This window comes from Gopherus flavomarginatus, chromosome 23, assembly GCF_025201925.1.
Source record: "Gopherus flavomarginatus isolate rGopFla2 chromosome 23, rGopFla2.mat.asm, whole genome shotgun sequence".
NCBI classification, from domain to species: domain Eukaryota; kingdom Metazoa; phylum Chordata; order Testudines; family Testudinidae; genus Gopherus; species Gopherus flavomarginatus.
This window is the reverse complement of record NC_066639.1, coordinates 18108723-18126524: the sequence shown is the minus strand read 5'-3', so window position 1 is coordinate 18126524 and position 17802 is coordinate 18108723. Positions and strand designations below refer to the sequence as shown.

The window sequence follows — 17802 nt, the reverse complement described above, 5'->3', positions numbered from 1 at the left end:
TAAAACAGAGCTTGTAGGTACAGAGACGGGACCCCTTGGCCGGGTCCATTCTGGGGAGGCAGGAAGACCAGAGCCTCACCTGGCTCCGCTCCATTTCCCCAGCCATCTCCAAACTGAACCTCCCTCCAGCCTCTCACCCAGCCTCCCCCCAGCTCCTCCCCCAGCCTTTGTCCAGTTTCCCAAGCAGAGGTGTCACCTGGCTCCAACCTCCCTCCTGGGTTCTCATGTTACATGCACAGATAGCTTCCCTCAAGGAAAGTCTCCCATCCCCAGTGCAGCCAGTCCCAATAAACCTCCCCTGCTACCTTCCCAGGTCAACACTCCCCACTCCTTGCTGTGCCACAGGCACCCACCCAGTGTTCAAAGAAAACATTGAGAACATTCCCACTTTGTCACAGTCACACACCCTTATTCCCACCACCGAGGTATTGGTGCAGCACACAGGGAAACTGAGGCACACACAATATTCATGTAAAACTCACATAGGCTCACATACAACATAACAAGGGAAAATCCCCACTTCATCACACCCTCTATCCCCAATCCTTCTCTGTTATATTTACATTGAGGAAAAAGGGTACAAGACACAACTGCTATTCAGCAGAACCCAGTGCAATCTGGGAACGAGGCAATCTGTCCCTAATGGGGGAACCTGGTGACTAACAATCACTGCAGTGGGAGGAAAAGTATAAACGTGATGCTCCAAAATTGGTTAGACTAGGAAAAGTGACGGAGGTTGTGTCCGGCGGTGAGGAGGTTTGCTACTTTACCCTGGACGCTATATGGGCTATTTTCTTCATTGAAAAAACTAGTTGTGTTTTTACGTCAGGATCCCTAACTCAATCTAGCTAACTCCATGGAAAACCCTAGTGCAGCCAAGGCCCAGGTAGATTTAACCTCCATGTACCGAGTAAAGGTCACTCCTGGCTCCCCCACCTGGGGCTGACGGACAATCCTGGAGGGACGCACACTTCCATGATGCAGGACAAAGGGGTTGATGAAAAACACCGTGGGCTTCACTCCAAGGAAGGGTGAGCTGCAAAATGGAAAAGCAGACAACTCACCTGAGAGAGCTGAGACGCCATAAATGCTACCTAAAGTTCACTACTTGGGAATTAGCAAAAGGGAAAAAACATCTTTTCTGAGACCCAGACGAGATTTTCATGGTGTTTCTCTCCCTTGCAGCTTCTCTGGTGATACATAAGAGAAGAGTCATGATGGAAGAATTTCCCGCACTCACGGCATTCATAGGGTTTTCTCTCCTGTGTGGCTCCTCTGATGTGTAATAAGGCCAGATCTCCAAGTGAAGGTTTTCCCTCACTCACAGCATCCATAGGGTTTCTCCCCTGTGTGGTTCCTCTGATGTGTAGTAAGGCCTGATCTCGCAGTGAACGTTTTCCCGCATTCATGGCATTCATAGGGTTTCTCTCCTGTGTGGATCCTTTGATGGGCAATAAGGTGTGGGTGCTGAGCGAACGTTTTCGCACACTCATGGCATTTATAGGGTTTCTCCCCTGTGTGGATCCTCTGATGTGTAATAAGATTTGAGAAGTGAGCAAAGGTTTTCCCACACTCACGGCATCCATAAGGTTTCTCTCCTGTGTGGCTCCTCTGATGTGAAATAAGGCCTGAGATCTGAGTGAAGGCTTTCCCGCACTCACGGCATTCGTAGGGTTTCTCCCCTGTGTGGCTCCTCTGATGCGTAATAATGTGTGAACTCCGAGCAAAGGTTTTCCCGCACTCACAGCATTCATAAGGTTTCTCCCCGGTGTGGCTCCTCTGATGGCGGATAAGGTGTGAGCGCCGAGCGAAGGTTTTCCCACACTCGCAGCATCCATAGGGTTTCTCCCCAGTATGGATCCTCTGATGGCGAATAAGATGTGAGCGCCGAGCAAAGGTTTTCCCGCACTCGCAGCATCCATAGGGTTTCTCCCCTGTGTGGCTCCTCTGATGGCGAATAAGGCATGAGTGGTCAGTGAAGGTTTTCCCGCACTCGCAGCATCCATAGGGTTTCTCCCCCGTGTGGCTCCTCTGATGGTGAATAAGGTGCGAGCTCTCAGTAAAGGTTTTCCCGCACTCGCAGCATCCATAGGGTTTCTCCCCTGTGTGGATCTTCTGATGGCGAATAAGGTGTGAGCGCTGAGCGAAGCTTTTCCCACACTCACAGCATTCATGGGGTTTCTCCCCTGTGTGGCTCCTCTGATGGCGAATAAGGCGTGAGTGCTCAGTGAAGGCTTTCCCACACTCGCAGCATCCATAGGGTCTCACTCCAGTGTGGATTCTCTGGTGGCTAAGAAGTTGTGAGCGCTGCGCGAAGGTTTTCCCGCACTCACAGCATCCATAGGGTTTCTCGCCTGTGTGAATACTCTGATGGCGAGTAAGAGTTGAGCGCTCAGCGAAGGTTTTCCCGCACTCGCAGCATCCATAGGGTCTCACTCTGATGTGGATCCTCTGATGGCGAATAAAGGTTGAGCGCTCAGCGAAGGTTTTCCCGCACTCGCAGCATCCATAGGGTCTCACTCCAGTGTGGATTTTCTAATGGTGTAAGTGCCTCCTGAACTTTTTTCCACACTCAAAGTTCGTGTTATTTCTCTCTCCCGTCAGGATTCTCTGCTGGGTCGTGGCTTCCTTGAGGCCTTTGTGAGTTTCCCGATAATTAACAAATATTCCAACTTTCTGCGCTGGCTGGTTTCCCTGACGCTTCTCTGGCCTGTGCTGCCCCTGAGAGCCTTTTCCCTGCTCACAACTCATGGACACACTCCCTTTGCATCTTTGCAACAACGCCCCACGTGCTTCCACTTGCTCCTCTTCCTGCTGAGGCGTCTGCTCCACAGTCTCTCTCACCATCCCCTCACCTGCTGGGACAGAGAAAGGAAAACCTCAGAAACCGGAAGGGAAAAGGGGGGAACAAGCCAAGACAGTAGCTGGAGATGGGGAAATTCAGTCCCTGATTTTTCTCCAACGGGGAGAGAGGAGAGGATCAATTCTGCATCCAGTTCCCACCGAAACAGTCAGAGAGAAGGGAGTCTGGGGAGAGAACTACTGCCAGGAGTTAGGATGGGTAGGAAGCCAGGAACAGTATCCGCCCTGAGGATAGGACACCTGCTGAGGACCACCCTGAACCCAGAGACCTCACAAGGTCTTTGCTGGGAATCCCAGCTGTTTCCTTCAACAGCTCAGTAGGTTTAATGATCCCTCACCCATGCAGCTGCCTCTCAGGATCTCTCTTTCCTCTGAGCCCTGGAGATCTGGGGCCCACGGCTCTTCCCCTCGTTCCAGCTGGGAGAGGACATCAGGTTTGGAAACTGGGAACCCTGCTCAGGGGAAAGAAAACCAGTGAGATCAGGTAACATGCAAAAGAAGAAGTTACTCAACTTGTGCAGTAACAATGGTTCTTTGAGATGTGTCTCCCTATGGGTGCTCCACTGTAGGTGCTAGCACGTTAAAAATAGTTGTGTAGACCGGTGGCTTTCCACACTACTGTGCCCCTTTCAGGGGTCTGATTTGTCTTGCGTACCTCTGAGTTACACCTCATTTAAAAACTACTTGCTTACAAAATCAGACATAAAATACAAAAGTGTCACCGCACACCATGATTTGCTGACTTGCTCATTTTTACCATATCATTATAAACTAAATAATTGGAATATAAATATTGTACTTACATTTCAAGGTATATTATATAGATCAGTATAAACAAGTCATTGTATGAAATTTTACTCTGTACTGACTTGGCTAGTGATTTTGCTGTAGCAACTCTGGAAGACCTCTGCGTACCCCAGGGGTACACATACGCTGGTGTAAACACTGCAGCTTAGGCTTAAGAGATGAGCTCCAGCCCAATCTACAACATATTTGCAGTTACATACAGGCCACCAAGGCCAGTCTGGGGACCCAGACTGGGAGGGTCTCTCCCAAAGGCAGCGCAAACATCCCAATATGTGCTACTTCCGAGGCTTTGCTGTTTGGAAGGGTGTTCCCCACAGCTCCACCACTCTGAGACAGGGCATTCTGGAGGCAGCACCCTTGTATGTCATGATGGCACCTCAGCGAGTCTCAATGATTTCAGACTCCTTATAAACACCGTCTCTTCTGGGGTGCTGCAGCCAGTAGGTATTTACAACCACATGAGAGGCTTTGCATTGTCCAGTGTGCTGCATTCATACGCGGACAGTTCTCGATCGTGTTTCCATGTAAATGGAGACAGGCCTATGCTACTTCAACAGGAATTAAACTTCCATCCCAGGAGAGGAATTCACTCCTTCACACCCAGTCAGTAACGAAGCACATTGAGAGGGAAGCTGACCCATGCTTATTTTTCATTAAAAAACCTACTAAATAAAGCCCCCATTCTCCAGAGGGAGACAAGGTCAAAGTGAAGGGCTAGGAGCATGAATCATAAAATAACAAACACACAGGGTAAAAGGACCTCAAGGTGTCAGTTAGTCCATCCTCCAGCCGTGAGGCAGGACCAAGTATACACAGACCATCGGTTTAACCTCTTCTTCAAAACCTCCAGTGACCAGGATCCCACAACCTCTCTTGGCCCGTATTACACAGGAGGTCAGACTAGATGACCAAATAGTCTCCCTTGGCCTTAAAATGTCTTGATTGACAGAAGGAAGGACTTAGCACATGCCATTGTGCGTTGTGTCCCTCAGATGTGAACACCAGCATTTATTTGCAGGCACTCCAGCAGCGTGCACTGTGCCAGCTGTAGCTTTACATGAACAGTGGAGGGACTAGCTTGGCAGAGCTGTGACACCGAGAGAGGTGCACGTGAAACTGGAAGGAACAGGTATTCCTCATTTCAGTGCGGAGTGGTGTAGGCAGCATCAATAAAGGCGCACAAGGGTGTGTTCTTGCCACAAGGTTTGTCAGCAGGCTGGTGCCATACATGCCTGGGGTCCCTGGGGCTCAGTGAGGGGTAAGTGAAGGCAAGGACTCAGAAGGAATCCTCATTGGAAGGGTAAAGGGGTGGTGACATTATGAAAGTCCAAGATGGATTGTGTGCAGTAGGCTCAGGATCTGAGCGCAGGCCGGGGGGAGGCAGCTTCTGTTCCCTACATCGGACCTAATCCCAAGTTTTGCCTTAGCAAAGAGATGGTGTCAGCGTCTGCACTGTCCTGCACCTGTGCTCTGCTCCCAAAGTGTTCTGTAGCCGGGAGGGCAGAGCGCTGGTCTGCGTCTCACTGGCCTCTCGGGGTGTCGCTGAAACAGGGCAACGCTGAGGGTGTATTGTGAACCTTAACTCTTCATTTCCCCTTCTAAGAACTGAGGGGATGGGAATCCTTACCCAGCGAGGTCACGTTCTTGTAGTTCTCCTGCATGACATGTCTGTAAAGGGCTCTCTGAGCAGGGTCCAGCAGAGCCCACTCTTCCCTGGTGAAATACAAAGCCACCTCCTCGAAAGTCACCGGCCCCTGAAAGAGAAAGAGCCCCCCACTCTGCACCTGCTGCCCAGTGACAACCCCACCGGTCACAGGGGAGAGGGCCAATCACATGGAAGCTCTGGGAGGCAGGATCACACTCCCTCCCCATCAGAGCAGCCAGGAGGCATCGGGGGAGGGAAGAGAGAGAGAGACAGAGAGCCCCTCGCCCCTTCTAGCAGAGAGAGATGGGAGGAGTCTTCACATTCAACACTCACCTACCTGCCAGAGGCTGATTCAGGTGATGGAGCCCCCTGGCAGATATCCAACAGCCTCCCCAGTGCCAGCACTTGGATGGGATGGGATGGGATGGGGTGTCTTCCCCGGGCCTCACTGGCGGTTGCCCTCTGGCTAGTAGGTTCAGACTCCAGTATTGGAGGCTGGTACATTTCCCCAGCCCAGTCCAGGGGGGCTGACAAATTAGGGAATTTCCATCCACAAACCCCATGGGTCTGTTGCTAGAATCTAGGCACCACCGTAAACAAATCCCAGCTGGTTTGTCACACCCTCTCCCTCTCCCTTTCTCCACCCTGGGTATTTCCTGCCCCCTCCCAGCTCCTGACTACCCCCAGAAGCACCCACCTCCTATGTCTTTACTGCCCTTCTCCCGCCAACAGGAGCCCACTGTGCCGAAGTGAGAATGTTCTTAATGTTATCTCTGAATATTTTGTGGGTGCCTCAGTTTCCCCTATGCCTTTCTTAAGTATCTAGGTGGGGGGACCAGGGTGTGTGATTGTTGTAGAACCCTAGAGGGCCAGTGTGATGCTGTCTGCACAAAGAATGGCCAACACCCTGTCTGGGCAACTGATGGCCTGGGCCCCTCCTCCCCTGCAAGGTGCCAACTGAAGGTGTTGGAGAACAAAGAGATCAGGTGGCCTCCTAGCCCAGGAAATAGACAAAGGCCAGAGCAGGGGCTGGAGGGAGTTTCAGTTTGAAGCTGGCTGGGGAAATGGAGGGAGGCCCAGAACTGGGTTCCGGGCTCCCTAACCCTCCCATGATGGACCTGACTTAGGGCTCCTGTTTCCTGTACCTAGTAGCTCTGGTCTGGACCGTGTTCCTGTTGTCTAATAAACCTTCTGTTTTACTGGCTGGCTGAGAGTCACGTCTCACTGCGGAGTTGGGGAGCAGGGCCCTCTGGCTTCCCCAGGACCCCGCCTGGGCAGACTCGCTGTGGGAAGCCACCGTGTGGAAGGGGCTGCTGTGAATGCTCGAGGTCAGACCCAGGAAGGTTGAAGCCCTGGTGACAGTCTGCTCAGAGAGAGGAGGCTCCCCTAGAGTCCTGACTGCCCTCGTATGGTGCAGTTCCAGAGCATCGCCCGGGGACACCGTGACAACTGACAAATTAGGGAATTGCCATCCACAAATCCCATGGGTCTGTTGCTAGAATCTAGGCCCCACCGTAAACTAATCCCAGCCTGTTTGTCACACCCTCTCCCCATCCCTTTCTCCACCCTGGGTATTTCCTTCCCCCTCCCACCTCCTAACCACCCTCAGAAGTACCCACCTCCTATGGCTTTACAGCCTTTCTGCCGCCAACAGGAGCCCACCAGCAACTGCCCGATAATCCCTATCTGAGCTGGCCCCACGGCAGCCATCTCTCTTCCCTGGGAGGATGGGACGTGACACTGCAGCCTGTCAGGGCATGAAGGGTACGTGTCAGAACAGGACAGTCACGTCACATCACAATTCCCCCCGGCTCTTTCCTCGCAGATGGATGTTCTCGACTCTGTCATGCAAATAAGAGAAATATTCAAAACACAATTAGTAATGGGACGGGGGGAAGACACGGGACTTGAACTACCCAGACACCTGTTAGAAAAGGAATTCAAACAGACACAAAGTGTCTAATGAGCTCTTGGAATGTGTTGGGGACACGTTTGCTTCAGAAGATGGACGTAGTAACCAGGGGGACAGGCATTTCAGGGTTGATGCTGACTAACCGGTGGGAAGACAGGACAATGGACTGTGAAAAGACTCCGTACTGCCACTGACTCATGGACGCTGTGACACTACCGAGTAAGGTGGTCTTGTCACCCGATACTCAACATTACCTGGGACTTCTTGTAACTTTCCATGGGAAGGGAAGGGTGGGGCAAGAGGTCAAGTTTGAGAAACAAAAGATTCCCGCCTTGTGTAAATCCCATTTAAGGGTGGAGAGAAAGGCAAACGAGACTCCTCTTCTCCGTGGCCTGTCTGCCCAAGAAGAAAGACTGCTAAAGCCACCTGAAGCCAAGGCCAGGAGGGAGTCCAGACTGAGACAGGGGTCCAGTCTGAACAGAAACATAACTGGAATTCTGAACCATAGAAACTTTGCAACCTGCCTCAAATAACATTTAGGGTAAAAAATTACATTGTGTAACCTGTTTTTAAGTAGATTGAGCTTAACTTGCATATTCTGCTTTGTTCTGTCTGTTCTCTCTTACATTCACTTAAAATTCACCTTTTGTAGTTAATAAACTTCTTTCTTGTTTATAATATAACCCAGTTTATGTAATTTAACGGGGGGGGGGAGGGGAGAAGTTGTGCATATCTCCCTCTACATTGATGGAGGGGACGATTTTCATAAAACCTTTGGGTCTGTACCCCTTAAAAGGAGCGGGCACCAGAGTGTTGGGGCAAGACCGTAAGGCTGAATCTTTCCAGGGCGGATCTGTCTCTCTGTGAAGCTGGGCGTGGCTCTGCCGTGTGCTTGGCTGGAAGAGGCTTGTGAGCCTAACCCGGCCAGGTAAAGGGCACCCAGGCTGGCAGAACAGGCTGCCTCAGTGGCACCCCAGCACGTCAGGTGACACCCCAAAGGGCCAAACCCATCACAGCGAGGTGCCATGTGAACAAAATTCTAAGGAGAATAGAGCTCAGGAGAGCTGGCAGTTTCTCAGAGACAGGACTAAACAAGCAACAGCAAACGATCACAATGCGAAGGAAAGACGGAAAGAATAGTAAGCTGCCAATATGACTCCATTATGCGCTCTTTAACGACGAGACAATAAAAAGAAATCCTACAAAAATTTCAATCATGGACAAATTGCTATGGGTGAGTACAAAAGAACAGCACAAGCATAGAATCACATTGCAACAACACATCATCAGTAGGACAAAACTAACCTGTCTCACGACGGTCTAAAACCAGCTCACTTTCCCTATTAGTGGGTGAACAATCCAACGCTTGGTGAATTCCGCTTCATAATGATAGGAAGGAACCTCGAGAGGTCTCTAGCCCAATTCTCTGCACTCATGGCAGGACTAAGTATTAGCTAGACCATCCCTGAGAGGTGTCTTATCCAACTTGCTCTTAAAAATCTCCAGTGACCGATATTTCACAGCCTCCCTAGACAATTTATTCCAGTGCTTAACCACCCCGACAGTTAGGAAGTTTTTCCTAATGTCCAACCTAAACCACCTTTGCTGTGTCAAAAATAGACTCAGGACTCACAGTTTGTCAGACCACTCTGTTTTATTAGCACAGCTCTCTGCTACTAACACCCAGATAATGTGAGCACCATGCAAGACACAAACTATCTTGTTCATACAGATAAAAGGGCGAGAACTGAACAAGATAACTAAGGAAGCAGAACGTGATAAGTTTACCTGAGCTAGACATGCATATCTTATTTCCTTACTAACTATTACCGATCTTCTGTTAATGTTTCGCCATTAGCACCATTATTTATGCCTAATGTTTCTTTTCCTGGCACCTGTATTTCAACATTTCTTAATTCTGCTTAAAGGTACATACAACATTTCTTTAATCCAGTCTTATTTTTACAATATAATTCATTCTATTTTCACAGCTGCAATTTAAGCCCATTGTCCTTGTCCTGAGACGTTAATGAGAACAATTTTTCTCCTTCCTCCTTGTAACAACCTTTTACATGCTTGAAAACTGTTATGTCCCCTCTCTTCTCTTCTCCACACTAAACACATCCAAGTTTTTCAATCTTCCCTCATAGACTTTTCAACATTTTTGTTGCTCTTCTGTGAACTTTCTCCAAATCTTTCCTGAAATGTGGCACCCAGAACTGGACACAATACTCCACCTGAGGCCTAATCAGCACAGAGCAGAGCGGAAGAATGACTTATTGTGTCTTGCTTACAACACTCCTGCTAATATAGCCCAGAATCAAGTTCGCTTTTTTTGCAACAGGGTTACCCCGTTGACTCATATTTAGCTTGTGATCCACTATGACCCCCAGCTCCCTTTCGGCAGTGCTCCTTCCTAGGCAGTCATTTCTCATTCTGTATGTGTGCAACTGATAGGTCGTTCCTAAGTGGAGCACTTTACATTTGTCCTTATTTGGTCAGAGAAGGGCAATTAAAATGATTAGGGGTTTGGAACAGGTCCCATATGAGGAAACATTAAAGAAGCTGGGACTTCTCAGCTTGGAAAAGAGGAGACTAAGGAGGGATATGATAGAGGTCTATAAAATCATGAGTGATGTGCAGAAAGTGAATAAGGAAAAGTTATTTACTTGTTCCCATATTACAAGAACTAGGGGCCACCAAATGAAATTAATGGGCAGCAGGTTTAAAACAAATAAAAGGAAGTTCTTCACACGCCGCACAGTCAACCTGTGGAACTCCTTGCCTGAGGAGGTTGTGAAGGCTAGGACTATAACGGGGTTTAAAAGAGAACTAGATAAATTCATGGAGGTTAAGCGCATTAATGGCTATTAGCCAGGATGGGTAAGGAATGGTGTCCCTAGCCTCTGTTTGTCAGAGAGTGGAGATGGATGGCAGGAGAGAGATCACTCCCTTGGGGCACCTGGCATTGGCCACTGTGGGCAGATAGGATGCTGGGCCGGATGGACCCTTGGTCTGACCCAGTACGGCCATTCTTATGTTCTTAAAATTTAATCCTATTTACTTCAGACCATTTTGTCCAGATCATTTTAAATTTTAATCCTATCTTCCAAAGCACTTGCAACCCCTCCCAGCTTGGTGTGGTCCACAAACTTTTTAAGTGTCCTCTCTATGCCATTATCTATATCACTGACAAAGGTATTGAACAGAACCGGACCCTGAACTGATCCCAGTGGGACCCCAATCGATATGCCCTTCCAGCTTGAGCGTCAACCACTGAGAACCACTCTCTGGGGACAGTTTTCCAACCAGCTACGCACCCACTTAATGGTAGTTCTGTTCCAGTTGTACTTCTCTAGTTTATTTAGGAGAAGGTCATGCAAGACAGCATCAAAAGCATTACTGAAGTCACGATATACCATGTCTACCGCTTCCCCTCTATCCACAAGCTTGTTATCCTGTCAGAAAAAAAACATTAGGGTGCTTTGACACAATTTGTTCCTCACAAATCCATGCTGACTGTTACTTATCACCTTATTATCTTCTAGGTGTTTGCTAAATGATTGCTTAATTATTTGTTCCATTATCTTTCTGGGGAATTAAAAGAAGCTGATTGGTCTATAATTCCCCAGGTTGTCCTTAACTATTCAGGTAATAATTATTAATGAAGAAGAGGAAGAAACAGACACCACAATAGGGAAAGAACAGGATACAAAATATGTAGATACATTAGATATATTAAAGTCAACCATTAAATTAGCCTTAGCTCAAGGAATTAGCTGAGGCAATCTGGGAAACATTACCAATCATCTTTGAGAACACCTGGAGAACGGTGAAGACTGGAGAAGGGCAAACATTGTACCCATCTTTTAAAACAGAACTGAGGAATAAAGTCAAGCCTTCCTTAGATACCTGGAATGAACAAATTATTAAACAATCAATTTGCAAGCACCTAGAGGACAGGAACGTGATAATTTAAAGCCAGCCTGGATTTTCAAAAACAAATAATGCCAAGTCAATCTCATTTCCTGCTTTCACAGGGGTACTGGATTTACGGATCCACGGGACACTGTAGATAGGACATATCTTGATTTTGGTCTGGCTTTTGACACAGGCCCCCATGACATTCTCACAGTGAACCAGGGAAATGTGGTGCACATGAAAGTGTTATAAAATGGGTGAAAATGTTGTTGGAAGACTGTACTCAGACAGTAATCATTAGCGGTTCACTGTCCAATGGGAGGATGTATACAATGGGGTGCCCAGGGGCCAGTCCTGGATCTGATATAGTCAATATTTTCACTCATTACTCGGATAACGGACTGGAGAGCATGCTGTCTAAATATGCAGATAGCAGCAGCTGCGAGGGGCTGCAAGCGTGTTGGAGGACAGGATTAGAATTCAAGATAACATTTACACACAGGAGAAATGGGCTGAATGAACAAGATGAAATTCAATAAAGACAAGTGAAAGTACTAGACTTAGGAAAGGAAAACCAAATGCACCACTACAAAGTGGGGAGTAGTTGGGCAGGGGTTAGTACTACTGAAAATGATCGGGGGCTACAGTGGATCACAAACTAAATCTGAATCAATTGTGAAAAAACGGATGAAGCACCGGAATACATTAGCAAGAGAGGCAGTGGAATCCCCATCACTGGAGGTTTTTAAGGACAGGTAAGACAAACAGCTGAGTGCTGGGGGCCGGACTAGCTGCCCTCTCACGGTTCATTTCAGCCCCACAGTTCTACGACTCTATGCGGGGGAAATGTTTGGCCACTTTATTACAGCACTAACCGGCCCCTTCCACGAGCACTAAACCACCGAGACATTTTGAAACCCTCCCAGTAACAAGGTCTGGGAACCGGATGGGAGAGAAGCGCAGAACAAAAAGGAGCGATCCTGGGGGATTCCCCCGACACTGTCTCCAGGGCAGCACACTCCCACAGCAGGGGGAACAGGCTTTTCCTCTTCCTGCACTCACTTTGCTCACAGGAAAGTGAATCTGCCCAGGGATGCGGCATTAAGTGTGTGGGGATCTGGGAATCTCTCCCCCCAATTATTCCTCCCACTGCCCTTTTCAGTCTCTCTCCTTTTAATCCTTGTGTCTCCCTTCCCCTGTCTCTCCCCCTCTGGCTGACAGGCAGTCCTGGGGGTTCGCTCTCCTATGACTGGATTGGCTCCTGCAATTGCTAAGGGGGGAGAGATGTGGGGTGAGGAAGGGCTGTTTGTGCAGAGTCACTCTCATGCCCAGACCCTGAGGTCTCTATGAATCACCTGGCACCTCTAGCTCAGATGTCAGTGTGGGCAGAGCCTTGGGTTGACCTATAGGGCTAATTACAGCAGAAGAAAATCCTCACCTTGGCTGGCACAGGAAGCTTCACTCATGGTCACTCCCCTGCCCCGATCCCACTGGGGGAGCAGCAGCTGCTCAGCCTGGGCTCCCAGACCACAATCGGGAAACAGCGTCTGACCCACAAAGCTCAACCCCAATATCCTGAGCAGAGAAAGAGATAGAGAGAAACGGAGTCACTTTCCCCCCTTTGGCAACAACTGAAACCCCCTCCCCACCAGGACATGCCCTGATCTTATCTGCCCCCATGTTAATCTGGAGTCACTCCCTGTTCTGCCTTGCAGTGACTCCGGATTAACACACGTCTACCAGAAACGTGGCTCAGGAAGGAAGCGGCCAGACTCCTTTTAAAGGGATCATTGCAGCCGGGGGATCGAACCTCCGTCCGCCCCCCTCGCTCCCCATGTGCTGAGAGGGATTCACAGGAACAGCTTCCCATCCCCCCCGCCTGATCCCCCCCATCTCACACCCTCTGCCCCCTCCCCCCTCCCTGACCCCCCATTTCACACCCTCTGCTCCTCCCCCATCCCTGACCCCTCCATCTCACACCCTCTGCCCTCTCCCCAACCCTCCATCTCTGACTCCCCCATTTCACACCCTCTGCCCCCTCCCTGACCCCCCCATTTCACACCCTCTGCTCCTCCCCCATCCCTGACCCCTCCATCTCACACCCTCTGCCCCCTCCCCCATCTCTGACTCCCCCATTTCACAGCCTCTGCCCCCTCCCCCCTCCCTGATCCCCCTCATTTCACACCCTCTGCCCCACCCCCACCTGACCCCGATTTCACACCCTCGGCCCTGCCCCCACCCCTGGCTCTGGGAGTCTCTGTCCGACTGGGCTGTGGCTGGGTGAGGGGGGGCTGTAGCTGGGATGGGGGGGCTGTGGGAGCCCGTGGGGGGGAGGAAAGGAGAGCTGGAGGTGCCAGGGGGAAGCGGGAGGGTGGGGCGGCTGTGGCTGTAGCTGGGATGGGGGGGCTGTGGGAGCCTGTGGGGGGGGGAAGATGAGCTGGGCGCGCAGATGGGGCTGTGGCGGGCGGGGCCCGTGGGGGGCGGGGGGGCTGTGGCCGGGCGGGGCCCGTGGGGGCTGTGGAAGGGCGGGGGGGCTGTGGGAGCCCGTGGGGGGACGGGGGGGCTGTGGCCGGGCGGGGGGGCTGTGGGAGCCCATGCGGGGGAGGAAAGACACACTGGGGGTGCCGGTGGGGAGCGGGGGGATAGGAGGGCTGTGGCTGGCCAGGGGGGGGAAGGAAAAACATGCTGGGGGGAGGCGGGAAGGTGGGGGGCTGTCGCAGAGCAGAGGGAGCTGTGGGAGCCCGTGGGGGGGGGGGCGGGAAGATGCGCTGGGCGTGCCAGGGAGGAAGTGGGGGGACGGGGGGGCTGTGGCCGGGCGGGGGGGGCTGTGGGAGCCCGTAGGGGGGAGGGGGACGGTCCCAGACACCCGCGGGGGGGCGGGTTCGCCGTGGGGGCCCCACGTCCCGGGACTGCAGCGCCTCGCGCCCAACACACCCGACTCTGCCGGTTACCGCGGGAGACCTCCGAATCACTGACGTCACTTCCGCTCCTGGCCCCGCCCTGCGAGCGGAGCCTGTCGCGCCCAAAGCGGCGCCCGCTGGGTCCGCGGGGGCTGATGGGAGTTGTAGGCCCGGCGCACTACAACTCCCACAAGCCCCTGCGTTACCCCGCCCTGCGCCCCTCCCCCCGGTGGGGGCTTCCATCTGGGCGGCCTAGGCCAGGAACTTCCGGTTCCAAATGAGGCGCGTGGTTAACCGGGCGGCTTCTTAACAGAGCCGCCCGCCCTGCCTCGGCTCCCTGCGCCGCTGGCGTAACCACCAGCCGCCCGCCCTGCCTCGGCTCCCTGCGCCGTTAGCGTAACCGTCGCCCGCCGTGCGCCGCTAGCGTAACCGCCAGCCCCCCGCCCTGCCTCGGCTCCCTGCGCCGTTCGCGTAACCGTCGCCCGCCGTGCGCCGCTAGCGTAATCGCCAGCCGCCCGCCCTGCCTCGGCTCGCTGCGCCGCCGGCGTAAACAACGGCCGAAATGCGCCGCTGGCGTAACCACCGCCCGCCCTACCTCGGCTCCCTGCGCCCTTAGCGTAACCGCCAGCCGCCCGCCCTGCCTCGGCTCCCTGCGCCGTTAGCGTAACCGTCGCCCGCCGTGCGCCGCTAGCGTAACCGCCAGCCGCCCGCCCTGCCTCGGCTCCCTGCGCCGTTAGCGTAACCGTCGCCCGCCGTACGCCGTTAGCGTAACCGCCAGCCGCCCGCCGTGCCTCGGCTCCCTGCGCCGTTAGCGTAACCGCCACCTGGCCTGCGCCGCTGGCGTAACGACCGCCCCCCGCCGTGCCTCGGCTCGCTGCGCCGCTGGCGTAACCGCCGCCCGCCCTGCGTCCTCCCTGCACCGCTGGCGTAACGGCCGCCCGCCGGCCCTGCGCCGCTGGCGTAACGACCGCTTGCCCTGCGCCGCTGGCGTAAAGATCGCCCGCCCGCCCTGCGTCGGCTCCCTGCGCCGCTAGCGTAACCACCGCCAGCCCTGCGCCGCCGACGTAAGCACCACACCTCCTGCGCCGCTGGCGTAACCGACAGCCGCCCTGCGCCACCGGCGTAACCGCGGCCCGAACCGCCTCGCATTTCGGGCGCCACTAGCGCAACCGCCGCCACCACCTACGCCGCTAGCGTAACTGCTGGGTTCTTTACGCCCTCGCAGCTACGCCCCTGGCGTAAAGGGGCTGATCTTCCACCTACCCCCGTGTTCCGGGGCTACGAAAAGGACGTAAGTCCCGCTTCCGCCTGACTCATGCCGGACTTGGCGGGGCTACGCTAATAGCGCAGGCCAGGCCTTTCCCCACGTCGCCGGAAACCGCACAGCCGCGATTCACAGAGCCCCACGTAGCGTACGGTGCGCCAGCTGCGTGGCAGTTTGACACTAAAACAAAATATTGCGGGCGGGGGGGGGGAGAGACGGAGCCGCGGCTAATAAGCGGGAGGGGCCAGGACTCCAGGGAGGGGGCGGTGGGGAGGGGGCGTGACCACTGCGGAAGGGGGCGTGGCCATTCGGGGAGCTGACCAAGAAATCAGCTGGCGGAAGGATACGGCCAGGGCGGAGGAACACGTGTCATGTGACTGACGTCACGCAGCCGGCTTGATCACGTGCCCGTCGGGAAGAAGATCCGGCCCGGAGGAGACTGATACTCAGAGAGAGGTCCCGTGACCGAGCGAGGGGAGCGGAGGGAGAGACCAATGGGAGGAAGGGGCGGGGCGGACGGGGTGCGTGGCCAATGGGGAGGGACGAACTATGTAAGGGAACCCAAGAGGGGGGGGTGATTGTGGAAGAAACCAAAAAGGAAATGGGGGGCCTCGACAGGTGGGTGAAACCATTGGGGCAGCAGTGGGAAGAGACCAAGGGTGGGGGTGAAGCCTTGAGTGGGGGAGGGTCCAATACAGGTGAGCGGGAGGGCCTGGGAGCCAGGACGCCTGGGTTCTCTCCCTGGCTCTGGGAGGGGAGTGGGGGCTGGTGGGTTAGAGCAGGGGGCTGGGAGCCAGGACTCCTGGGTTCTCTCCCTGGCTCTGGGAGGGGAGTGGGGGCTGGTGGGTCAGAGCAGAGGCTGGGAGCCAGGATTCCTGGGTTCTCTCCCTGGCTATGAGGGCAGTGGGGACTGGTGGTTAGAGCAGGGGGGCTGGGAGCCAGGACTCCTGGGTTCTCTCCCTGGCGCTGGGAGGGGAGTGGGGGCTGGTGGGTTAGAGCAGGGGGGGTTGAGAGCCAGGACTCCTGGATTCTCTCCCTGGCTATGAGGGCAGTGGGGACTGGTGGTTAGAGCAGGGGGGCTGGGAGCCAGGACTCCTGGGTTCTCTCCCTGGCGCTGGGAGGGGAGTGGGGGCTGGTGGGTTAGAGCAGGGGGGCTGGGGGCCAGGACTCCTGGGTTCTCTCCCTGGCGCTGGGAGGGGAGTGGGGTCTGGTGGTTAGAGCAGGGTGGAGGGAGCTGGGGGACCATGTATCACGCACCTCGTTGCTGCGTGGGAAGGGGTTTACCCACAAAGCAGGGGTGGGGAGGGGGAGCGCAGACTGATGAGGGGAGGGGCTCCCCAAAGAGACCCCCCCCTCCACCACCACCATCATAGCCTATCTCAGCCCCGCCCAACCCCCCAGGCTCTGGCTTCCCCTTTTGAGTCCCAGGTCAGCTCCACCCACAGGGAAGTGAGTCACCACCAGGATGTCGAGTACGTCAGCTGCCCTGCCCCACACTCAGAAACGCCTGGCTTGAAACAGGCTCTGAGATGCGCCCACCTCTGGGGCAGGGCGGCCGGTTACACAGGGACCTTTTGCCCTGCACTGAGATGCAGCCACCTCTGGGGCAGGGCGGCTGGTTACCCAGGGACCCCTCGCCCAGCGCTGAGATGCGCCCACATCTGGGGTGGGGTGGCCGGTTACCCGGGGACCCCTCGTCCGGCGCTGAGATGCACCCACCTCTGGGGCGGGGCGGCCGGTTGCCCAGGAACCCCTCCCCAGTGCTGTATTCAGCATTCGAGGAACAGTACCACCCCCCTGCCCCACACATCTGCCACGGGACGCTCCCATGAGTCACTGCACCCTGGGGGTGGCAGGGAGCAGCAGGAAGTGCCTGAAAACAGAACCTGGCCCTGACCCCACAGTTCCCCCCGCGCCAGGAACATACCTGCGGATTGTGTGACCTCAGAGGGGTATTTTACTCTTCCAATCAAAACAGATGGGCTGTGCCCCACAGCTGCCCCTGATGCCAACCTGGGACCAGCCACACCTGCCCCCTGCTGAGCCCCCCACAGCGCCCCCTGGCTAAGACACCATCTTTCAAACCCACAGCACAGCAGGACCGTAGGTGCCCCCATCTCCCCCAGAACAGGAGACTGGGAGCCAGGACGCCTGGGTTCCATCCTGCCGCAGGTGGGGCTGATGGTGCATCAGCTGATCCTTCAACCCAGCTTCACCCCTCACAACAGGCCCCACCCTCAATCCCTCACTCCCCTACTGGCTGAGAACTGTAGCCAACCCAGGCCTCTGGCAACTGGGGAAACTGAGGCACAGAGGCCAAGTGGGAGACACATGGGCCCTGTTGCTTATGAACCAACTGGGCCCTGACCCCAGGCAGCCTCAGGCCTCCGGTGGCGGCTGCCCCAGCGCTCACATGCCTTCCCATCACCACCCCCTCAACCCCACGCCCCTCACAGAGCCAGGGAGAGAACCCAGGAGTCCTGGCTCCCAG

The 17802-nt window shown here is 54.3% G+C and overlaps 2 protein-coding genes and 1 pseudogene across 13 annotated transcripts in view; all 3 read right to left on the bottom strand.

The window, feature by feature from the left end:
• The window catches only part of LOC127039774 (CTD nuclear envelope phosphatase 1-like), a 35410-nt gene extending 34325 nt beyond the window's left edge, over positions 1-1085 (bottom strand). The window contains exon 1 of the mRNA XM_050933632.1: positions 1065-1085. Coding sequence (XP_050789589.1) covers positions 1065-1085 — 21 coding nt within the window. The remainder of the gene's footprint in view (positions 1-1064) is intronic.
• LOC127039618 (zinc finger protein 2-like) overlaps positions 1-17802 on the bottom strand; it is a 284621-nt gene that overhangs the window by 53502 nt on the left and 213317 nt on the right. For 4 of the 12 annotated variants that reach the window (XM_050933423.1, XM_050933440.1, XM_050933436.1 and 1 more), the window contains exon 2: positions 12586-12722. The gene's annotated coding sequence lies outside the window, so the exon portion shown is untranslated. Of the gene's footprint in view, positions 1-5402; positions 5940-6933; positions 7062-12585; positions 12723-13386; positions 13475-14081; positions 14105-15310; positions 15485-17802 lie in introns of those variants that run through there. The other 8 variants (XM_050933435.1, XM_050933429.1, XM_050933428.1 and 5 more) reach the window with 8 other exon arrangements.
• LOC127039773 (zinc finger protein OZF-like) lies at positions 14-2847 on the bottom strand (annotated as a pseudogene).